At 54.6% G+C, this 23,849-nt stretch overlaps 2 protein-coding genes across 9 annotated transcripts; one reads left to right on the forward strand and one right to left on the reverse strand.

The window, feature by feature from the left end:
- The first annotated feature begins 115 nt into the window (after positions 1–115).
- LOC111162299 (seizure related 6 homolog like 2) lies at positions 116–18,229 on the forward strand. Of its 8 annotated transcripts, none has more exons than XM_022526617.1 (18): positions 116–295; positions 1,203–1,334; positions 1,994–2,293; positions 2,691–2,830; positions 3,104–3,305; positions 7,612–7,797; positions 8,406–8,574; positions 9,173–9,336; positions 11,738–11,938; positions 12,400–12,538; positions 13,354–13,550; positions 13,689–13,883; positions 15,563–15,754; positions 15,839–16,030; positions 16,541–16,579; positions 16,760–16,877; positions 17,005–17,101; positions 17,617–18,229. In XM_022526617.1, the coding sequence occupies exons 1-18, from the start codon at positions 217–219 to the stop codon at positions 17,644–17,646; spliced, it is 2,772 nt and encodes a 923-aa protein (XP_022382325.1). In that variant the 5' UTR covers positions 116–216; the 3' UTR covers positions 17,647–18,229. The 8 variants fall into 8 exon arrangements, with proteins under 8 accessions (XP_022382325.1, XP_022382329.1, XP_022382327.1 ...); XM_022526621.1 differs by having other exon boundaries at positions 2,204–2,293; XM_022526619.1 differs by lacking the exon at positions 16,541–16,579.
- A 1,205-nt stretch (positions 18,230–19,434) lies between these two features.
- Positions 19,435–23,754, reverse strand: LOC111162279 (putative protein T-ENOL). Its single transcript, XM_022526577.1, has 6 exons — positions 23,720–23,754; positions 22,985–23,081; positions 22,553–22,703; positions 22,243–22,273; positions 22,022–22,079; positions 19,435–19,632 (listed from the first exon to the last, which is right to left on the reverse strand). Coding segments are annotated over exons 1-6 (375 nt in total). The 5' UTR covers positions 23,722–23,754; the 3' UTR covers positions 19,435–19,596.
- Positions 23,755–23,849: the final 95 nt, after the last annotated feature.

Consider the following 23,849-nt stretch of genomic DNA (forward strand, 5'->3'; position numbering starts at 1 on the left):
GATTGGGCAAGGAGGGGTGGGATCCAGGCGACCCCCAGCCCAATTCTGCCCCTCCATCCCAAGGGACAGAGAAATTGTCTTCCTTGCTAACTGCTAGCAGGAAAAAAAAAAAAAGAAAAAGAAAAAAGAAAGGGAAAGGTAAAAGGAGACGGAGGAAAGGTGACAGCTAGATTATTTAGGAGAGGCGCAGAGAAGAGAAATCGTGTGTGAGTCGCCATGGGGACTCCCAGGGCCCAGCACCCGCCGCCTCCCCAGCTGCTGTTCCTAATTCTGCTGAGCTGTCCCTGGATTCAGGGTAAGGACATGGGAGCGTGGGGGTAGGCCCTGGGATGGTCCCCACCTGGGGTCCTCTACCATCCTTTCTCTGAACATCCTGGCTTTCTGAGCTTCTGGGGGAGGAGGGATACAGCTGACAGGGAAGGGGCAAGCCAGGGCATTCTGACTTGTACCTGGAGCCCTAACCCCCAATACTGAGAAGGTGGGGAAATGAATGAGGGGAGCTTTAACCAGCATCTCAGGGGTTAAATCCAGGAAGAAGGGTTGGGGAAGTTGGGGGGATGTCTGCGGAGGCGGCAGAAGCATGCAGGGTACCTGGGTGGGAGATGGAGGTGCTGGGAGAGACGCCAGGCACTGCACGCACAAATGTTCTTGGACGTATGGACAAAGACAGATGAACAGAGGCAGTGCTCAGAGCCCAGATATTCAGTCCTCTACTCTGACCCCTCGCCAGACTCCAGGGAAGCGGGCAGAGACTGCAGAGAATGAAAGAGAGAGAGAGGGAACCACACTGCAGAGATAGAACCCCAGAGATAAAGCTGGGCATTGCGGAAGCAAGGGCTGGGAGGTGCTGCCAGACCCTCCGCAGAGCTCCAGGGCTGGGGGAAGATCACCATCGAGGGGGAAAGGAAGGTAGCACTGGGGCCCCTCTCCACTCAGCTGGCGCTGTCCAGGGTTCATAAGAGCCAAGATGCTCACTGAAGTCCCACACAGCGTGGGAGGGGAGTGGGGTGGAGAGGAAGGTGTAGGGGTGCCGGGGACAGCTGGGAGCCCCTCCTCCACTCTTGGCTTTCAGCCCAGTCTGGGACCCTCTGAGCTCCTGCAGGCCCAGCTGACTAGAGGGGAGGAAGAGCTCTGGAAAAGATCTTTCTGGAGAAGGAAGGAGTGTGGGGCAGTGGAAGGGCTCACACAACTTCATCTCCTAGGTCTGCCCCTGAAGGAAGAAGAGGCACTACCAGAGCCTGGAAGTGAGGCCCCCACAGTAGCCTCTGAGGTTTTGGCCGAGCTGCTCCATGGGGCCCTGCTGAGGAGGGGTCCAGAGATGGGCTACCTGCCGGGTGAGGCCCCAGAGTGGCAGAAGTGACACAGAGAAAGAGGGAGGGACATTAACTCGAGAAGATGGGGACCCAAGCCAGTGATATTCAGCAAGATATGGTTAGAGAGAGTCAAAACGGCATAGAGAGAGAACCAGGGCAATTAAGACTGAATGATCAAGAGCCAGAGCCAGACAGAAAAACAGACCATCAGAGAGAAAGACAGATGGAAACTCAGAGAACCAGAGTCTGAGGAATCGGGGGAGAGAGACCTAGAAAGAGAGAGAAATGCAGAGAGTAGCAGATTTAGAATCATAAAATCAGAGAGCCACAAGAATACTAAACAGAGAAGAAGAGTTCCAGACAGAGCAAAAGAGAGAAAGAGGAGGGAGGAAGGGGTGCGCAGGAAAGGGAGCCAGACCTGAACCGGGAAGTGTGGAGAGTCTCAAGGAGACTGACCCAGTGGAAGGGCCTGGGTGGAGAGGTGGAGAGGGAGGGGTGGGGAGGTAGGGCTGTGGAAGCCTTGGGAGGACATGTAGAGTTCGGGTGTGGAAGGGAGAGGTGGGGGGCTTGCAACTTTTGGGTTCAGTGGGCGGAGCCCCCAGTTTCCCTCAGCCCTGCTCCCCACCCATGACCCACCAATTTGCTCTTTCTGCGCCCTGACTTACCTTGCACTGTCCCAGGATCTGATCCAGACCCCACACTGGCCACCCCTCCAGCCGGCCAGACTCTTGCAGCACCCTCCCTGCCACGGGCCACTGAGCCGGGGACGGGGCCTCTGACAACCGCTGTAACCCCTAAAGGGGGAAGGGGGGCAGGCCCCACCGCTCCAGAGCTGCTGACCCCGCCCCCGGGAACTACGGCCCCGCCCCTTCCTGGACCCGCCTCCCCAGGCCCGCCCCTCGGGCCTGAGGTAGGAGAGGAGGAGACCACGACCACCATCATCACCACGACCACTGTTACCACCACGGTGACCAGCCCAGGTGAGGCGTCTGAAAGGGGGCGGGAACAGTGTGCAGGAGCATGAATGTAGGGGAGGAGGGTGGGATGCCCGGGGAGAGGCTGCTGGAAAAGTGTGGAAGCAGGGGTCTGGGTACAGATGAGAAAGGGGCCTCTGCCCAATCATTTTTTGATTATTATTTGATTATTTATTATTATGGTGGGCGTGTGTCTACCCTTGCGGTGGGCCAGCACCGTTCTGTGTGTTTTATCTCTACTACAGTTGGGGAAGGGAGTTGTGGGCACGGGTGGGAGAGGGAGCCACCGATTAAGATGGTGAGGGGTGCAGGGGACAAGACAGGCAAAGGCCCCCAGAGTTGCTTGGCTGGGAGGGCAAGAGCACAGGGAATCAGTCAGCTCCAGCCCCTTTTGTCTCTTTAGTTCTGTGTAATAACAACATCTCTGAGGGCGAAGGGCATGTGGAGTCTCCCGACCTGGGCAGCGCCGCCAGCCGCACCGCCGGGCTCTTGGACTGCACCTACAGCATCCATGTCTACCCTGGCTACGGCATTGAGATCCAGGTAACTGGACTTTGAAGCCCCCAAGCCCTTTCCTCTGGGCCCAGGTGTGTGCACAGGTTTGGCCTGGGAAACTTCCCTGACTCAGTGGGCCTGTTTTCTGAGGATCTCAGAGACTCTCCTGGAGTTCTATAATGTGGCCAATGTCACGGTGGTATTTGGGCTGCCACACACAGGAGAAAGGAAGGCAGACGGTGGGGGGCTTAGGGGTCACCCACCTTGACTGACTTGTCCTGTGGGGTGGGGGGGCGGCGGTCTGGGTCTGGCCTTCTTTAGGTGCAGATGCTGAACCTATCTCGGGAGGAGGAACTCCTGGTGCTGGCTGGTGGGGGGTCCCCAGGCTTGGCCCCCCGACTCCTGGCTAACTCCTCCATGCTGGGAGAAGGACAGGTGCTTCGGAGTCCAACCAACCGGCTGCTCCTGCACTTCCAGAGCCCACGGGTCCCAAGGGGCGGTGGCTTCAGGATCCACTATCAGGGTGAGGAGTCTGGGGAGCTGGTGGAAGGGTAGGGGCCACACTGGGCACAAGAGACATCTCTGGGAGGCATCTGACCTTAAGGAGATGTCAGGGGCTTTTCCTCCTGTCTAGGACCTGGTGGGGGGCGGGCAGAGCCCTCAGAGGAGATCTATGCACACTTATTTTGCACACTCACAGACTCAGTGTGCACACATCAGAGTGGCAGGTCATTGATTCACTTAACAAACGTTTATTGAACACCCATTCATACCAGCCCTGTGTTGTCCGTAGGGAGAGCAATGAACAAGCCAGACGTAAATCTTCCAGGAACTCAGAATCTAGGTAAAGAGATGGACAAGTAATCAGGATGATTATAATTCAATGAGATAAGGATGTATAGCTCTATGATGAAGGAAACACAGGCAGAGGGAACAAATTTCAAAGGAACCTACATTTCTCCTAAGGATATAGGGACACCTTCTTGGAGGAGGTAACGAAGCTGGGACCGAAAAGAAGAGCTATAAGGGGAAGGGTGGGAAGGGAAGAATGAGGAAGACAGGTGTTCAGCTGGATGAAAAAGCATGACCCCCCTTGAGGAGTTGAAGTAATTCAGTATGGAAGATAGAATTGCGCTAGCTGTGTGACCTGGGGTGACTTACTTAACCTTTCTGTGCCTCATGGTCTCATCTGAAAAATGGGAACCATAATACTTGGCTCATGGTATTATTAGGAAGACCAAATTAACTAATAACACATGTCAAGTGCTTAAAATAGTGTCTGGTCCACAATGAGAGCTCAGGAATGTCAGTCACTGCTACAGAAAAGCCCAGAAAGTGGTGGGAGAAAAGCAGGCTAGGTTTCTTATGAAACCAGACTAAGGGGGTGCCTGGGTGGCTCAGTGGGTTGAAGCCTCTGCCTTCGGCTTGGGTCGTGGTCCTTGGGTCCTGGGAGGGAGCTGCTGAGCAGGAAGTCTGCCTCTCTGCCTACTTGTGATCTCTGTCAGATAAGTGGGTAAAATCTTAAAAAAAAAAAAAAAAAAGAAAGAAAAAGAAAAAAGAAAAAAGAAACCAGACTAGGAGGTTGGATTCAGATCAGGAAGGGCCTCATGAAATTCAGTAAGGGGTACAGACTACTTACCTGCAGGGGACATGGAGACGTTTTGAAATGTTTGAAGCAAGGTAGTGACAACCTCAGATTTGTGACTTGGAAAGATCCTGCTGACTTTGGGGGTGTAGGAAGGGATGGTATCCGTGCACAACTGCACTCAGGAGCACCCCCCCACAGACAACCTACACACAGGTGCACACCCGTACTCACTTGTGTGTGCAGGAACCTTCCCACAGAGCGAGCATATGCTCTAGCACGTGTGTGTGTGTGGCAGCCTGCTGTCCCATTCCAGACACTGCTGCCATCTCCAAAGTCCCTTCCTATGCTCCTCAGAAACAGAGAGGGAACTGGGTTTGGGGCCAATGTCTTCTCTTTCACATCACCTCATGGCCTTGCCTGCCCCTTGTGGGCCTTATCCAGGACACACACAACATGGATCCCTGCCTCACACCCTTTCCAGTTTCTCCTGAGGCCTCTGCTTGGGCCCCAGGGACTCTTATGCGAAAGGCAGAGGGACCAGTGAGACGGGAGCCACGTAATTGGTGGGTGGTCGGGTTGGCAGGGAGCAAGGTCATGCCCGAGGGCCTAGGGTGGGGGTTGGGGGGACTGCCCTTCCAACATTACGAAATGGCTCCCCGCCGGCTCCCTTAAGCAGTCACTTCCCTAGGGCCCTGAAAATAGGACTCTTCAGACAAAGTGGAACATCTGGGGAAGCAGGGCTGTTGCATAAATTGGCCTTCATTACCTGCCTCGGTCTTTCCTGCTTTGCGGCTTCTCTGCGCCCCTCTGGGACCGAGGCCCTGTTTAAGCCCTCCCCAATCTCCACTAGCTGGGGCCTCTGGTCCAGAGTGGCCTCGTTAGCTTCTCTGAAAGGCCAAAGGTTCCATCACTGCTCGCCCCAAGCCCAGCAAACATCCCCATTTATACAACCCTGGCGCCAATGGTTGTTTTGTGTGCTTCTCAGGGCACCCCCAAGGGTGGCCGTTGGCCACTCCACCTCCGAGAGGAAGAAGGGCTGTAGGGATGGCCCAGCCACCCACAGGTGTGCTGCAGAGTCAGAAGACAGATCCGCAGCCCCAACTCCCAGTCATTCATTCATCGAGCCTGAGGGACAAGGGCTTCAGATTTTCTGAGCACTTTCTCTGTGTGAGGTGCTTTGCGTGTTTCTTTCCTTTAACTGGAGGGCTAGTTGGCCAATGGCAGGACTTACTACTGCTATTGACAGGTGACAGGCCCCTGAGGGGGCATCACCTGCCCAAGGTCATACAGCGAATAAGTCATGGAGCTAGAACTGGAAGTCAGGTGTGCCCATCTCCCAGTCCAGTTTGTTCGGACTCTGGGCCGCATCAGTGGATCGGCTTGGCGAGGTTTTTAGGAGACAAAACAAGTGAGGCCGGTTCAGTCTCACCATGGCAATAGACAGCAGTTCACGTGATGATAAAAGTACGCGTGCACAGGTGTGGAGGCAAGAAAGAAACTAACTCTGTGGGAGAGGGGAGGGGCCAGGAAGACTTCCTGGAAGAGGTGGTACTTATGTTACTCCTTGAAAGATAAGAAAGACCGGGAAAAGGACCTCGCAGGTAGGGGAAATGATGCGAAAAAATATGAAGTCACAAAGCTACCTTGTGTAGGCTCTATGGGTTGTGGGTTTAAGAACTGAAGCTGGAGGTGTTGGGCTGGGTGCAGTGATGGAAGGGGCTGGAATGTCAATCCAAAGCATTTGAGCTTGATTCTTTCGGTCGTGGAGAGCCATCAAGAGGCTAATATTTATTTAAACCACTGTGTTCGAGAAACTTCTGGGGTCTATCTCAGTAGACTGCGGACTCCAAAAGGACAAGACCTGGGTCCTTTTCATCTCTCTGCACTAGCACCCAGCCAAGGAAATGCTTACTGAATTTTGAAGTAGGGAGACCAGGTCTCTGACTTAATCACTCAGGGCTGCACAGTTAGCAAAAGCAAAGGCCCAGGAGAGCCGGTATCTCCCAAGCATGGCTACCCAGAGCCTGCCCCTCCTACAGAGACCCAGCTTTGGTACATCTCCTCCAGGAAGCCCTTCTTGATGAACTCTGCCTGGTCTGAAACAGACACATAGAACTATGTCAGAACCAAATTTAGAGTCCACTGTGTACTGCCAAGTCACTTCCTTCCTCCCTTCTTCCCTCCCTCCCTTCCTTCCTTCCTCTTTCCTTCCTTTTTAAGTTTAGATATTTAAGTAATCTTTACTCCATGAGTAACATGGAGCTCAAACGCATGACCCCAAGATCAAGAGTCCCACGCTCTTCCGACTAAGCCGGCCAGCACCCAACCCCCCACCCCGGCTCCAAGTCACTTTCTATTTCTTTGTTTTATCTCCTGTGATTCCACAAGAATTTCAGGAGGCTTTCAAAAAAGAATGCAGCAAAATTAAATAAAATAAGAAGAAAATGGGTACCAGGAAGTACTTATTAAAGATGACAAAAATAGAATGTGGATGGACAAGCCACTGTTGCTCGGAACAAGCCTTGATCTGGTTCTGAGCTTCTTAGCAGCACAAAAGGAGAGATCACTCAGTTCTCACTGCAAGAGAGGAGAAGAGAAACCAGTTCTTTAAGGAAAGCAAAGCCTTTCCTAGCCCTTCACCTTCCCTGGGGGATTCATGGAGGGGGCACTGATTACTAAGGTCTCCAATGACAAGACAGCCAAACTTCCCAAAGGAGTTTCATGCGGGCTCCTCTGGAGGAAAGCTGAGGCTCTGCTCCCACCACGCATCTCAGCGGGGAGAAATCACTAGGAGTCACTTAACAACCCATTGCTACATCTGGAAAATGGATCACAGCCTTCCTGTGGCTACCACAGAAGCACTGAATGAGCTCATTTTAGAAGCTGAACAAGTTCTGCAGACACTATTTGTTATTTTTAGAGCTGGCTGGGTTCGCAGTGGCCAACTGACTTGCCCGAGGTTGCCCCAGCAAGTGAGTGTGAGAGGCAGAATTTTTTTGAGTCTCAGATACTTCATCTATAAAATGGAGGCCGAAGTGGGTAGATTGATTACAAAGACTAGGGGACAGAAGGGATATTGAGATGACCTCTTTGTGAGACCAAGTGGCCGTGTGAGAGCTCCAGTAGGGAGCCCTCTCTGCCACCAGGGGACCTGAGAAGAAGGAAGCATGTGCAAGGGGATTGGTGAAAGAGGTTGGCATGGGAAAACCAGTCTTCCTTCTCCTGGCTCTGCCTGATCCAGCCTACCTCCTGAGCTGTGGCTTCCCTCCCCGGCCGGCCCACGGGGACGTGAGCGTGACAGACCTGCACCCTGGGGGTACTGCCACCTTCCACTGTGATTCAGGCTACCAGCTGCAGGGCGAGGAGACCCTTATCTGCCTCAACGGCACCCGACCAGCCTGGAGTGGCGAACCCCCCAGCTGCGTGGGTGAGTCTCCTGCACGCTAGGTGGGGTTCTGTCCTGGGAGCCCCATTGGGTGGGTACTATCTTGGGGGTCTCTATCTTTGGCCAACACCCATCTTGAAGGGGTTTCTGCCTGGAAGAGTCCCTATCCTGGTGTCTCCATCTGGAGCTCTTCACACAGAAGGTGTCGACCCTTGGAGAACTGCCATCCTTGGCAGCGGTGGGGGGTGGTCTCCATCTGGGGATGTCCTGCCTAAAGGGTTTCCATATGGGGAGTCGCCATTCTGGAGGTCCATAGCTAGAGGTTCCCTATCGTGAAGAATCTTTATCCTAGGGATCCCATCTTGAAGATTTTCCATTTGAGAGCTTCCATTTTGGGGATCCCTCATAATCCCCATGCCAGGATGTCCATACCTGGGGAGTGTTCATATCAGCAGGCTTTCTGTCCTAGGGAGGGTCCATGCTGGGGGGGCTGGTTCCCTACCTGGATGGTGGCCTTGGAGAAGGTCCCATCCTCTGGGGTGAGCCTGTAGGGCAGAAAGCACTCAGGCTGGGTCCCAGCCGAAGGTGTGGATGTAACAGCTCTGAAGACAGGAGGACATCACCTTCCCATGTCCCCCCTCTACCCCCAGCATCCTGTGGTGGCACTATCCACAATGCTACACTGGGTCGCATTGTGTCCCCTGAGCCTGGAGGAGCAGCAGGGCCCAACCTCACCTGCCGGTGGGTCATCGAAGCAGCTGAGGGACGCCGGCTTCACCTGCACTTCGAGAGGGTCTCACTGGATGAGGACAATGACCGGTGAGGGTCTGGGTCTTGGCTCAGAGGTCCCCACCTGAGGGAATAGGAAGGCTGCAGTGGGGAGTCAGACAGACCTGGGGTGGATCCTGGTTAAAATGTGTGTCAAACACAGATCAGTCCTTCCCCTTTCTTAGGTGGTATAGTTGTGCAAACACAGACGAGTTGCTGGCCCTGTCTGTGCCTCAGTTTCCTCTTCAGTAGAATGGAGATCACAGGACCTCCTCAGAAGGTTTCTGTGGGGATAAAGATGTTGAGTTACGGGAAGTGCTTGGAAGGGAGTGAGCCCTGGAAATGTGTCTGTCCTCGCCATCATCACTGGTACCCCCTCTCGCCTGACGAACCACTACCGCAGCTCTGCCACTAGTTGCTATGTGATGTGGGGCACGTGACTCTGGGCCTCCATTTCCTCATCTATAAAATCAGGGATGATAAATCATGCTGACTCAAGGGCTCTTGTGAAAAGTAATGAGACAAAATGTGCGAAGACTTAGCATACATGGGACGTAGCTGATGCTTGAAAATAACAGCTGAGAAAACGAGTTAGGAGAGCTGGCAAGAGATGAGCCAGCTTCTGAGGGGAAACTTCTGTCCATCCCAGGCTGATGGTGCGCTCAGGGGGCAGCCCCCTCTCCCCAGTCATCTATGACTCGGACATGGATGACGTCCCTGAGCGGGGTCTCATCAGTGACGCCCAGTCCCTTTATGTGGAGCTGCTTTCAGAGACACCCGCCAACCCCCTGCTGCTAAGCCTCAGATTTGAAGGTAAGTGCCCCCCGCCCCCTGGCCCAGGGATCCCAACTCCTGTACTTTGCCATCTTGCTGATGGCAGGGTATGGTCACAAGCACATACCCTGTCCCTGCTCACCTCTGTTTGGATCTCTGGAAACTAACTTCCTCTCCACCCCCAAACTACAAGGACCCCCTCCAATTCCTGGGGTGGACCTCTTCCAATTCCTGGGGTGGCTCTTCCCATTTAAGTTTCATGGATGGCCGGATCCAGGTACACAGCCAAGAGACCGGGCACCTTCACCTCTCAGTGCTTTCCTCCATGTTGGCTTCACCGTCAGTCAGGCTCTCAGTCTGTGGTGCCCCTAGTAGTTCAAACTGACATACCACCAACATAGCAAGTCCATCAGAAAGAGAAAGGGTACCGCTTTCCTAAGAGCTTCAGCAAAAATGCCAGGGAGGGCTCTCATTTCTCTGGCTTAGGTCATTAGCCAATCACGGAAGGGAAGGGCGGGTGGTGTTATGATTGGCAAACCTGTATCACATGACCATCCATAGTTGGCCCCAACTGGACCTCCTAGACTGGAAATGGGGGAGGCTTGTGTCCCAAAATGAAAGTAGCAGTGCCTTGAACAGAAGACGGGGGTCTAGATGCTGGACAGGTAGAAACAAGGAGGTCAGTGATCATGGGAGAAGAGGCATTTGAGCTGGGCCTTACTGGATACAGAGAATTTATTTTATTTTATTTTATTTTATTTATTTTTTAGAGAGTAAGAGAGAGAGGAGTGGGGAGGGGCAGAGGGAGAGAGAATCCCAAGCAGAACTTCACGCTCAGTGTAGAGCCTGACGTGGGGCTCAGTCTCACAACCCTGAGACCATGACCTGAGTGGAGACCAAGAGCCAGACCCTTAACCACCTGAGCTACCCAGGTGCTCCTAGGATAGAGAGCATTTTAAAAGAGGGAGATTAGAGGTGAGCACCTCAGGTGAAAGGAATGGTGTGAGCAACAGTAAAGAGGTAGAGAAAGGCCTGCTATGTTTGGGAAAGAGGGAATTTCAGCATGACTGGAGTAGAGGATCTGTGCAAGCAGTAGCAGGAGAGAGATAAAGAAAGTGAAATGCTCAGAGACAGGAGGGGCTGGTTTCTGGTGTGAATCAAAGGAGCAATTGATTTATCAGGCACTGGGCCCTGGTGGATGCATAGGATTTGGACTTGAGACCTCATCAGGTTGTAAGTAACAGTGAACTAGAACAGCAGATCTGAAAAATAAACTGCCTGTTCGACTTGCAAATGTGCAAAGAATTCCGAGGTCTGAGGTCTGCCTCCCTGGTGGTGGGCCACTGCTGCTCTATGAGCTTCACACTCCTCCCCACGGATCGTTCTGCAGCTGAGCTATGATCACGTGGGCAAAAGTGAAAATGCTCTCCAAATGTTCTTTTTTGCTGAGTTAGTCCAAAGTCAAAATTGAGTAGCTTCTGCATTTGTTGTGCTTTGGGATTCTAGCCACAACATGGGTAATCAAGGGTGGGGAGAATCTTTTTTTTTTTTTTTTTTTTTAAGATTTCTTTATGGACTGCCTGGGTGGCTCAGTCGTTTAATCGGACAACTCTTGGTTTCAGCTCAGGTCATGATCTCAGGGTTGTAAGATCAAACCCCAAGTCGGGCTCAGCTCTCAGCGGGGAGTCTACATGAGATTCTCTCTCCCCACCTCTCTCTGCCCCTCCCCACCCCTGCACTCTCTCTGTCCCTCTAAGATTTATTTATTTACTTTAGGGAGAGAGAGACACACACAGAGAGCATGAGCGGGAGTGGGGGGTGGCACTCAGAGAGGGAGAGTGAGAATCCACAAGCAGACTCTCCGATGAGTGCAGAGCCCAGTGCGGCCTCCACTGGGTCTCACGACCCCAAGGTCATGACCCGAGCCAAAACTAAGAGTCCATGAGCTGAAACCAAGAGTTGGACCCTTAACCGACTGAGCCACTCAGGCGCCCCTCTAACTCTTATTTTTGAGGAGAGAACACACCTGTGTGAGCTGGTTCTCCAAAGGCACCCTTTCCCCTCCCTCATCTGCAGTTTCCAAAACCAAGTGACTCTGGCTAGGATTCAAGCAATCTGGGTTTGAGACCTGATTCTGTGTAACATTGGGCAAGCGGTTTTTTGGTCTGTGGACCTCAGTTTCCTCATCTGTAGAATGGGGGCTGGGATTTGGCTAGCTTAGGGGTTTCCCCTCAGCGGCCAGGAAGGTAACATAAATGTGTGAATGAGAAGGGTTAGGATTTGGGGGAGACTAGAGAGTGAAAGCTAAGCCCAAAGGCATTCCATTTTAAACAACCCACTGAGCAGCCAAACGACACTTGAACTCAGCCCAAGGCTCCCCAGTCTGAGATCCCCTGAGGCCTGTCCTCATGCTTACTTTCTGTGACTGACCCCTCTCTAGCCTTTGAAGAAGATCGCTGCTTCGCTCCCTTCCTGGCACACGGCAATGTCACCACCACAGACCCAGAGTACCGCCCAGGAGCACTGGCCACCTTCTCGTGCCTCCCAGGATATGCCCTGGAGCCCCCTGGCCCCCCAAATGCCATCGAATGTGTGGATCCCACAGAACCCCACTGGAATGACACAGAGCCAGCCTGCAAGGGTGAGCCCCCACATCCCTAGGAGCTCCCTCTGTCTGCAGACTAGCCCTCCCCCGTCTCCAGCCACCACCACCCCCCAGCTGGAGATCTTAGAAGGCCATTCAGGAAGGAAACTTGCATATCCAAACCCAGTAAACCCAGACCTGGGGTAAATCCTTGTCCTCTTCAGAGATCGTTTTTCTCAGCTGAATAATTGGTGGGTTTGTTACAGAATTTAGGGTTCGCGACCCAAATGTCCTTAAGAGCTCTAGCTGGAGCTAAGTCTTGGGATGGGTGGGGTAATGCATAGGCTGGAGAGTGGGCGGGGTTAGGTGGGCGGGGCTAAGTGAGAGCAAGGCGGGGATTGGGCACAGGTAATTAAGAGGGAGCCTGTGAGGCAGTATGGTGCCCACAGCTGGGAGTAGGTAGACCCTCGGTGAAATGAAGACTGGAAGTTCGGAATCTGCACCCCCTTCTCCCCCAGCCATGTGCGGAGGGGAGCTGTCAGAGGCGGCTGGTGTGGTCCTCTCTCCCGACTGGCCCCAGAGCTACAGCCCCGGCCAGGACTGCGTGTGGGGCCTGCACGTCCAGGAAGAGAAGCGCATCTTGCTCCAAGTTGAAATGTACGTTAGGGTGCTGCCGGGGGCGTGATGGGTGTGGGCTCCGTGAAGTGTGGTATGACAACACTGTAGCCTGCGCCGTGAGCCTGGCTGGCTACCCAAGATGAAAAGGTGACTAAGGGTTCAGGACAGGGTTGTGGGGTGTCAGGGAGACCTAGGAACAAATCGCTTTTGATTTGTCCAGGCGACTCTGGACAAGGACATGGGTCACTCAGGGGCTTCTGTAGGGGCTGTAGTGAAAAGGGGGCTCTGGCCCTGTGTCTTTCGCTCTTTGGCTGTTTCGAGGCTGCCCCTTGAGCGGTTTCCAGGAACCCAGGCCCAAACTGTGGCCTGGTCACCAGCACATGAGGTGGCAGTGGGTGTGGGGAGAAGCCAGTGAGCTGATTTGGGATGAGATGGCCATGGGACCGGTCGGAACAAGGAGTGGACATGGCCCCAAGGCGGATAGTCCCAGCGGCTCCTGGAGTTGGGCCGGTGGTAAAAGAACATGGCCTGTGACTGGTCGGAGCTGGACTTGAGAGAGAGACTGTGCATCCCCGGGGAGGGAGGAGGGACCAGAGAGTGCGGGGAGTTTCTGAGGAACTGGGCTGGGAATCAGGAAACAGGAACTCAAAGAGCCACAGAACAAGTGGAACCTGGAGGGGCTAGCATAGAGAAGCCCATAATTGCCTAAAGGGCGGCCAGACTTGGGATGGGGAAATGCGGACAGGGCTGGAGAGTAGGTGGGGTTCCTTATGAACTGAGTTATTGACTGGGCAGAACCGCATAGGAGGGGCGAATCATAACCCACCCCGCACATCTGGTTCTAATCTCTGCAGCCTGAATGTGCGTGAAGGGGACATGCTGACACTCTTCGATGGGGACGGTCCCAGCGCCCGAGTCCTGGCCCAGCTGCGGGGACCTCAACCGCGCCGCCGCCTCCTCTCCTCTGGGCCCGACCTTACGCTACAGTTCCAGGCACCGCCAGGGCCCCCAAACCCGGGCCTGGGGCAGGGTTTCGTGTTGCATTTCAAAGGTACCGAGGTCTAGGGTCCTGAAATGCGCAGGGGCTCAGCAAGCCAGAGATCCCGGGAGGAGCAAGGCCCCCGAGTCTGGAAGGGCGCCCCGAGTCAGTCGCAGGACAGCTTCCAAACTCGCTGTCTCTCCCCGGCAGAGGTCCCGAGGAACGACACGTGCCCGGAGCTACCACCTCCAGAGTGGGGCTGGAGGACGGCTTCCCACGGGGACCTGATCCGGGGCACGGTGCTTACCTACCAGTGTGAGCCTGGCTATGAGCTGCTCGGCTCCGACATTCTCACCTGCCAATGGGACCTGTCCTGGAGCGCAGCGCCGCCCGCCTGCCAAAAGAGTGAGCTCGGGCCCCGCCCCTGCCCGTCGGGGTTTCGCCACTCCGCAACCCCCCTGCGTCTGGCTAAAGTTCCTTTTTGCCCCCACTCCCGGCCCGGCCGAGTTTCTCCTCCCTTCCCTCTGGATTCTGCCCGGATCTTACTCAGGCCCCGTCCCTTTAACCCTTTGGGTTCCACCCCTCTGATCCTCGGTGTCCCGAAACTGCCCCCTCCGGACCCCACTCTCACCTCCGGGCTGTGCCCCTCTCGTGCACTGTTCTGAGCTCTGACCCCATTTCCTCTGGGTCGCGCCTCACTTTCTCCTGGCCCCGCCCCCATCGCCTCCTGGCCCCGCCTCCACCGCGTCAGTGTCCCGCTCCCCCGCCCCGCCCCGTCGACTCTCCGCTCCGCTCTTCCCCTTCTATACTCTTCTCCAGTCTCAATCTCCCACCCTTGACGTTGCAGGGAGTCAGTTGGCTGGGGCCTAGGCTGGTCAGAGAACTTGGTTTATTTTACCGCAGTCATTGAAGCCGCATGCTGGGTTGGGGTTATGCAGTGGGGCTGGGGTCCCTCCTGATCCTGGCGGAGCTCACAGTTCAGAAGGGGGACCCTTAAACAGCTCAGGGTATTCCAAAGCCGTAACTGCAGGGTGTTTCCGGGCAAAGGACTTAACATCCGAATTTTCATACAGTACCTGTGTGTGCGAACAGTTTAGCAGGTGCTATAAATAAGGAAGAAGCACTGTGGGAAGGGGGGCGAGGGGGTTCATTGTTTCAGGCAGGGGAGATTTCACTGAGGAGGTGATATTTGAAGAAGCTGGGAGCGTCTATCTCTTAGAATAGCAGAAAGGGGTGGCATCTTGTCATTTTCTCCAAATTTTGGGAAACCTGCTGCCAGGATATAGGACTGTTGGTCTTCCACCTGGCCCTGGGGGACAATGGTGGGACCAATGAAGTTAAGTTCAGGAAGGCAGATTTGGACTGGACACAAGGAAAACTTTCTGGTTGAGACAGCTCCCCATCTCTAGAAGGACTGACAGGATGTCCAGTCTGAAACCCAGCCAGGACCCAGAGGGGACAGGCTCTGTGGCCAAGGCAGCACACTGAGCCTGAAGCTGAGCTGAGAGCCAAGTCTCTGAATGTCAGCCCAGTGCTCTGGGACCATGGACCAGTTATTTCCCTGCCCTGAGCCCTGCGAGATGAATCACGCTGACCTCAGGATCGTCAGGGTATAGATGCTGTGCTTGTAAAGCACTTAGCAGAGGTCCGGATACAAGAAATGGCTCTGATTGTTACTTGCACAGCAAGGTTGTAAAGGACAGGCTATGCAAATGAGCGGAGGGCACTGGGGATGCCAGGAATGAGGAAGGAGGGGAGCAGGAGGGCTGGGCTGCTGTCCCACCGTGTGGGGCTGGTGGCGTCAGGGTATAGCTCCTAGGCTCTGGTAACAGGGGCAGAAGACTTCACATTTCATTCTCAGATGGGGGCCTGGCTTGTCCCCACCGCTCTTTTCTGGAAGAAGCCTGAAATCTAAAATGCACCGAATTTTACATTTTCCAACCTCTGATCTCTCCATCTGGAGGAAATGGTGGGAGATGGGGAAGTGCTTAGCGGGAAGATGGCCCACGGCTCAGGCGTCTCCCCATCCTCAGCTTCCGGGAGGGCTTTTAAGGCTCCCGCTGAACTTGCTCTCCCGCCAACAGTCATGACTTGTGCCGACCCTGGTGAGATCACCAATGGGCACCGTACCACCTCCGACGCCGGCTTCCCAGTGGGCTCCCACGTCCAGTACCGCTGTCTGCCAGGGTACAGCCTGGAGGGGGCGGCAGTACTCACTTGCTACAGCCGGGACACGGGCACACCCAAGTGGAGTGACAGGGTCCCCAAGTGTGCCTGTGAGTCTGGGGACACCCTGGGAAGGGTGGCTGGGTGGCCTGCTCAGCAGGGGGCCAGCAGCTGACAGACGTTATGCCCCTCAGTGAAGTATGAGCCGTGCCTGAACCCAGGGGTGCCGGAGAACGGCTATCAGACGCTGTACAAGCATCACTACCAGGCGGGCGAGTCTCTGCGCTTCTTTTGCTACGAGGGCTTTGAGCTCATCGGCGAGGTCACCATCACCTGTGTGCCCGGCCACCCCTCCCAGTGGACCAGCCAGCCCCCACTCTGCAAAGGTGCCTGGGCAGACCCGGCAGGAGGGGGCACAGCAGGGTCTGGGGAGCGACGGGACTGGGAAAGTCAGGGAGCAGCAAATTTGAGAACGACTGACTGAGCTCCCCATTCACCTCCTGTGGGCTCTGATCCTCACAGGAACATCCAGTGGTCTTGGGGAACCTCAAGGTCATGGAACTGTCCTACGGGATGTAGCAGAGGGGGCCTTGGCTTGGAAGTCTCCTTGCCCTCTGGCTAGGTCTCAAGTTTCCCCCATTTTTGATAAATTCTACAGACTGATTAGTTTGGACCACCCAAGAAACCTGAAATTTTAGGGGTCTGGAGAAAGAGGAAGAAGGCCCTGCCTTGAGCAGTCTTCCCCCGTCCCCACCAAGGGAAGGATAAAGTTTAGGTTGAGCAGAGGGCAGAGAGAACCAGGCTGTGCAGCCCAGCCCCACTGGGCTCCCGGCCTCTACCCAGCCTCCTTCCCTCCCTGGCTCAGACCCCGTCCCCTCCCCCTCCTCTCCCTGCAGTGGCCTATGAGGAGCTCCTGGACAACCGAAAACTGGAAGGTCAGTGAGGGCACAGGTGGAGACCCAGGCCTGGCTGAGTCGGGAGGGCAAGGCAGAGGCCGGGGGCAGGAGGCCAGGCCCCAGAGGGGTGAAGCCCAGGGTTCGAGGCCCAGGGCAAGAGGCTGGGAGAGGCCAGTGGGCTGGGCCCAGCCCCAGCTCACTGGCCTCTCCTCTCCCTAGTGACCCAGACCACAGACCCGTCGAGGCAGCTGGAGGGTGGGAACCTCGCCTTGGCCATCCTGCTGCCCCTAGGCCTGGTCATTGTCCTCGGCAGTGGCGTTTACATATACTACACCAAGTAAGGACCCTGCTCGGGGAGCTGCTAGCCAGGGCAGCCGTCCTGCCTGCCTGGCACAGAAGACAGGGTGAGGGGGGGGTTGGGGGCTCACCTCTGGATAAGCCCCTCTATCTCCTCCGTCTCGCAGACTACAGGGAAAATCCCTCTTCGGCTTCTCGGGCTCCCATTCCTACAGCCCCATCACTGTGGAGTCAGACTTCAGCAACCCACTGTATGAAGCCGGGGTGAGCCCTTCCCCTGAGAGCCCTTCCCCTTCTCCCCTGGAGAGCCCCATCTCTCAGCTCCCCTAGGGCTCCAGAACTTTCTCTCAAAGTCTCTGTACTACCCGTCTTGGGGATTTCAAACTCAGCTGCCTACAAAGGCCACACCAGTGAACACAGCGAGTCAGGCATGCACGGTGGGGAGTGGCGGCATGGTGGGGACTGGGGCTAAGTGGCCAACTTGTGCCCCATCTGGTCTGCAGTGGAAACTTAGGCCCAATTGCCAGGTCTTCCGGTTGCTCAAGACAACCCAGAAACTCAAATTTGTGTGTGATTTTTAAGATACTGTAAGATGAACCAGGTATCCCCGGGGCCAGATACAGCCCTGTTCCCTGCTCCCCCCATGGCACCCAAACCTCATGGCCAATGTTATTTTAAAAACTCAGGGTCTTTCCCCTCCCTGGTGGATGCCTCCTCCCATTTTGTTCCCTCCTCCATCCCCATCCTGCTCTAGCAACTGATCCCCTCTCTCTCTCCAGGATACACGGGAGTATGAAGTTTCCATCTGAAGCCCAAGACTAAGGCTGCAGGACCCAGGATGCCCCTCCCCTTCCCATTCTGGGCAGGGAGGAGTACAGGACCATGTCTCTGGCTCCTTTCCTTCCTGCTGTGTAAACAGTTTCCCGGTCCCACAAGGGGGCTTTGATGGCCCTGCGGACCCTACCGTAAATAAACCAGCATCCTGCTGCCCAAGCCTCCTCTTCTCGGTTGCCAAACAGGGGGCCTGCCCCTCCCCTCCTGCCCTACTGGCTTTTGGACCCTGGGAGGGGAACTCAGCCCCCCTGCAACTCCTGGGGCCCCTCCGGCCCAGGGTACCCCCAAGGACTGCCTGAGAACTCTGTTGTTCCTTTTGGCCTTGAAGGCTTTTCCCAGATGCTCTGGCCCCGGGCCTCACCCCTGGGCTCTGGAGGGTCAGAAGAGGAGGGATGAAGGGGGAAAGCAGGGACGCGGCCCCCCTACCCACTTCGCGTCATCTCCCAACCCACAGTCTCCCCACCTTCGCTTCTGGATTTTTGGTTTTGAGCAATAAACAGAAAACCACCATTTGTAACTAGGCTGGTGGGGTGTGGGAAGGTGGGTCACAGAGTGGCCTGGAGAGATGCCTGGGGAAAGGCGAACGATTTGGGAAAAAGATGGAGTTCCAAGATGGGACCAGATGATGTCAAGAGCCCCCTCTGGGCCTCAGCTGTCTCTGTCTATCCCCCGCCCCTTGCTTGACGCTTCTAGGCTCTTTTAGCCAGGAGACAACTGTAGCCACCTCCCCACTTGGCAGGACACAAACAGCCCTCCATTTCATGACCAGTTCACCTAAAATGCACTCTCCTTTCGAGAATGTTTGTATCCATCCAAGTGTGCCATTCTTTTTAACCCCAATTTTTTTGGACCTATAAGTATATCCGCTGTTATGTGTCTACTAAGTAAGGGTCAGATTTGTAGCATTTCATAAAGAATGAGCTTGTTTTGTACCCTGTGGGGGTCCTTTTCCAGCGTATCTACTTTTGAACATTATAAGGAATTTTGGCCCATTTGTCTAAAGAGTCTCCAAATTAATTGAATTTCATGTCACTCAAATCTCATATTTAAGTATAATTCAACATTTTTAGGACACTCCAAAGGACACTGAAATCCTCCGAGGAGGCTGAATTTTAGAACGCGATGCCAACTGAGCCTTATAATAAATGGCCTGCATTTCTGGGCCTTTATTCTGTGCCAGGCCTGGCGCTAAGCACTTTGTACTCGTTGTTTTTAACTTCTAGGAGAAGCCCTCGAGACAGGGATAATCATTCCCATTTCTCAGATAAGAAAACTGAGGCTCAGAGATGAGAATGGACTTCCTCAGGAGTCTCGAATAAGCGGCCAGATTCAGACTTAAATGCAGATTCTACCAAGGCGGCTGGATTCCCTTCTGGCTAGCAATGGCTGTGACACGTGTCCCCAGGCATGAGGCCCCAGAGCCTGGAGGAGAGGCCTCAGCACTGACGATGGCAGAGGTGGCTCCTCAGAAGCCGGGGGGACCCTCTCAGATGCCCAAGGCTAGACAGGAAGGGGCTGGAGTGTGGCTAGGAGGCTGAGTTCAGATCCATGAGCTCATCTCCACCAAAAGGCTGACAGAAAACAGGTCGTTAACTGCCCGAATTAAAGCTATTCCAGTAACATGGACTATGCCATTTCACCCATATGCCCACACATCTGGCAAGAAAAAAAAAGAGAGAGAGAGAAGAAAAAGGAGGAGGAAAAAGGGCCACCCTCTCACATCTCCACCCCCAGAGAAGCCACTCCAGAGCACGGCCTGGGTTGGGAGGAGGGAAGGACCTCTCTCTGTCTTTTTATTAAAGCCTTTGATTTCTGGTGATGTCCTTGCCAGCTGAGGGTAGAAAGGTGTGAGATGGTTCCAGAACACCTGGGAGGCTTTGAGTGTGCTGCTGCTCATGACCAGGAGACCCCAGCAAACTGAAGCGTTAGTGACTTGTGAACGAGGAGCTCTGATGCATGTTCTAGAAGGACACAATGGGGGAGAACATGAGAGGCCACAAGCAGCACCAAAGACTACTGGGGTCATCCTCCAGATGTCAAGCTGCTAAGCAGAGCTCCCTAGAGAAGAGAAAGAACCTTCTGATTCTTTGGCCCCAACACTCTTGTCTTCTCCTTCTGTCCTTCATCTCTCCATCCAACCCCTATCCCCCACTCATCTCTCTCTCCATCCACCATTCCCCATTTTCCCCACTCACGCATTCACCATCCATCCATCCAGGTGTTTCCACCCACATATCTACCCATCATTCTACCCCTGCACACATTCTACTCACCCATGTGTCTGCCCATCTGTCTCCCCTCATTCACCCGTCCACCCACTCAGCCCTCTTCCACCCAACCACTCAGCCCCCATTTAAACTTCTCAGAAGCAAGTGACCCACTGGTTCACTTCTATCCTCCAGCCCCTACAGCAGTGCCAACACATACGAAGTGACTGATAAACGTTCGGTGAATTTGTCCATCCATCTATCCATTGACCTACGCCCTCCAACCACTCACCCATTCCCCGACTTGACATTCTGCCCACGTACAATGACCTATCATTCAAGGGGCAGTTCAAAGGTCTGTAGGCTTCCATGTTCTTGAGGATGAGGAAGGAAAACTCTTTTGGGACCATGGGGTGCTGCCCCGGGGATGAGAGGGTATTAGCTCAGGATGAAATTCTCAATCAAGTGCATTTGGGAAGGAGCAGGAAACTGGGGCCCTCACAGAGCATCTTGTCCAAGGCCCCCATTTGACAAGTGGGGAGAAAGGCTAACTATCAGGTTGCACAGAGGCTATCAGATTGATAGCAGGTTAGCTGTTAAGGCCCAGGGTTTTCCTGCTACTTCAAGTTGCTTCTGACACCAAAGCCCAGCTGGGAGAGTTCAAATGTCCCAGAGGCCCTGGAAGGTCAGCTGCCTGAGGTTAAGAACAGTGGCTTATTCTCGGCTGCACTGTGCCACCGGTCTTGCTCATGAAGACCGGAAGCAGCAGCCCCAGCGAGCTGACCATCGCTAAGACCTGGTGGACCCAGGAAATACCAGACACTCACTAAACAGCTGCTGTTAGCTCCTTCTCAGCCTTCCCCATGACGCCCTCTCTCCTCCTCCACCAACTCCTCACATGCACAGATTCTTCTCGGCATCACCCCCACCCCCAGGAGCGACCACACAGCATTCAACTGCCGACTCCCTCCCGAATCCAATTTCTATCACCAGCCCAGACATCCCCCGATGAGTTGTGAAGCCCTATTTCCAACGATCTACATGGTCTCTCTGCCTGGTCTTCCCAGGGGCTTCTCAAACTCAATCCATCCAAAGGTGGGAGCGCAGCTGCCATGCTCCAGGAAGACTGATGAGGCTGGAGTGACTGAGAACAGAGGGCGAAAAGGCGAAGAGTTCTAGGTAACGAGGTCAGAGACACAGTGGGGTTGGGGGGAGGAGAGAGGCCCCGTAAGCAGCCACGGAAGGACTTTGGCTTTTCCTTTGAAATGGGGAACGAGGTTGGAGTTCAGAGCAGAAGCCTGACTTCATCAGACTTAAGTTACAGAAGTCAGAAACGTGGGGATGGGTCATCTGATTTCCTCTAATTTTTTCCCCCTACCATTTCTACTCAATGACGAAACTCAGTTTTCCTGGTCTTTATTTCTCGTCTCTGTCCCTCTTCTCATCTCTATTATTACTGTGAAAATTCAGGGCCCGATCATCACAAGCTTAGTCTCTTGGCATGATTGCTAACTGGGCTCCACTTCTCATCTCCCCTTTCCAGCTCACTCTCCCCACTGACCACCAGAGTGACTGATCTAAGATTACAATCTCCCTTGCTCAAAGCTCTTCAGGGACTTCTGATCTTAATAAGGCATGCATGCATAGGGTCTCTGAGTAGACCTTGGCTCCCATGCCTCCGTACTCCAGCAACTCAGCTGCTTCTGACCCCACTTTCTCTCCCGCCCTAAGACCATACACTGACATACCCCCATTCACTCTACTGAAACTCACCTCATGCCTTTGCTCATTCATACAAGCCCTACCACTTGGAATACCCTGACCAACCCATTGTTTTTCTGGAAGATTCTTTCTTTAGATGTCACCTCCACCAGGAAGCTCCATCATTCCTTTCCCTCCTATCCCAAGGCTGGGATAAGTGCTCTTCTTGATGTTTCCAATTCTATCACAGGCACGGATCCATACCATGTTGTAATTGACCATCTACTTGACTGGCAACACACCGAACTGTGAACTCTTCAAGGGCAGAGACCGTATCCTTCATTTCTGGGTCCCAGGCTCCTAAAACTGGGCCTGGCATAACCTGTGAACGCTAAATATTTAGAACACGGAAGGGGCTTGTCAGTGTGGACTCAGTATATACCTTGTCACGAGGGGATGGCAGGAGGTGTGCCTTAGTACGGGTACGGTTTCTGTCCGAACTAGAGAAGGCAGAGGGAAAGGGGAGGGCTGAGAATTCGGAATTCGAGGATCAGAGCAAGAGAGACTCGGACTACACAGTTTTCAAATCCCCCTACCCTGCTAGGACATTGTCAAACCCTCACTAACCCTAACCCTAACCCTAACCCTTGAAGCTTCACTCACCGGGTGTCGGTGCCTCGGGTCTTGAAGAACACTGGAAGTAGAGGCCTGAGTCAGAGAAAGTGTTACACCCACAGCCAGAAAGAGATGTGGCTAGGGAGAAAGGTGCTGAGGTGTTCCTGGCCAGCAGTGAGGAGTGGGTACTGGGTGAGTTGGAGGGCGGGAGCGCTGCGTAGTTCAAGGGCTGGCTGTGAGATCGGGGAGACAGGCTCGGATGGCTAGAAAAGTCAGCTGTGGTTGGGAGGGGTTAGGGACTGGAACTCGGGGTATGGTGGGGTCTCTGGACACAGTGGTCCTGGAGTAGGGGGGTCACCATGTTTGGATATCTGAGTCCCTCGGTCTTGGGTCTGTTTTTCCTTGGTGGGCACAGAGTTCGTGGGGCAGCCAGCGATAAACAAGGCCTCGTTGGTGAGCTCTGTGCTGATCCGAGTCAGGAATTCCTCAGATCGGGATAATGAAACCTTCTGCAAAAGGGGAAATCACAGGGGTTCAGCCTGGGAGTTCCCACAGGCGACTTCCGGGTCTGGGGGCTCCCAGGCTGGGAGCTTGGGGTCTGAGGTCCGAGACCAGTATTGGAGGGCTGATGCTTGAGATTTGGCAGAGAAGGCACTGGGCGTGGGGGGCAGTCTTGAGGACCCCAAGGCCAAAAGTGCTAGGGGCTACGGGCTCAGGGCTGAGGCTACAGTCTCAAGACTGGAGGTGTCGGTGCCCTTGGCCTCGGAGCTCTCCATCCACTTCGGCTCACCCCCATGCTCACCAGACTTCCACCAGAGGGGGTTGCCGCTTGGGACATCCTGCTGCCCTTTCTCTCCTCATTCCTGGTAGGTGTGGATGCCATCTCCCTGGAAACAGGCGACACCAGTGTGAGGCTGAGAAACCAGCCTCTAGCTCCACTTCTCCCAGGGGTCCTCTCCTTCCTTCCACCCAACGCCCTACCCAAGACGGCAGCAAGCAGGCTTGCTGCCCCCGACCTGACAGACGAGTTGAAATCTTGGGCAGGAGGGAAACAGGAAGGGCTAAGGAGCCCCTTATTAGGTCTCAGGGGACGGGGAGTAGGAACCGGGGAGGAAGGCTGGAAAGAGGGGGACCAGGGCTGGTGCAGCCCCGTTGCCAGGATATCAGGGATTCTAGAACCAAAAGCGGGGGCCGGGGGAAGGGGGCGGCATTTTCCTAGCACGTCGCATTCGCTCTTCTGGTCTCCGTTCCACCTCCTTTTGGATCCCTCGGGGATGGTGACCCCAACGCCAGAAGTCTGAGACACAGGAAGATCACATAGGGCGGTGCCTGGGACCAAATCCTCCTACCACTAGGAGCGCGCAAGAAGCAACCCCGCCCTCCGCCGCCCTCGAGCCTCTCTAGCCGCTTTCTCGCCGCCTGGAGCCGGCGAGAGCAAATGAGGCCGGAGGTAGGGGGTGGGGCAGGGGAAAAAAAAAAAAAAAAAAAAAAAGGCAAACCTGTGGGCTGTACTACATAACCTTACATCTCGGGGACGCGTAGACCCAGGACCCGGGGGCATGTTCTCTCCCTGTCCTTGTCTCCAGGAGGATATACTCTCCGGAGAAAGGACAGGAGAATCATTCGTCGAGGCCTCTTTCTCTTCTGACATCGCC

The sequence above is a fragment of the Enhydra lutris genome, unplaced genomic scaffold, assembly GCF_002288905.1.
Source record: "Enhydra lutris kenyoni isolate GAN:26980312 unplaced genomic scaffold, ASM228890v2 scaffoldscaffold90, whole genome shotgun sequence".
Lineage (NCBI taxonomy): Eukaryota > Metazoa > Chordata > Mammalia > Carnivora > Mustelidae > Enhydra > Enhydra lutris.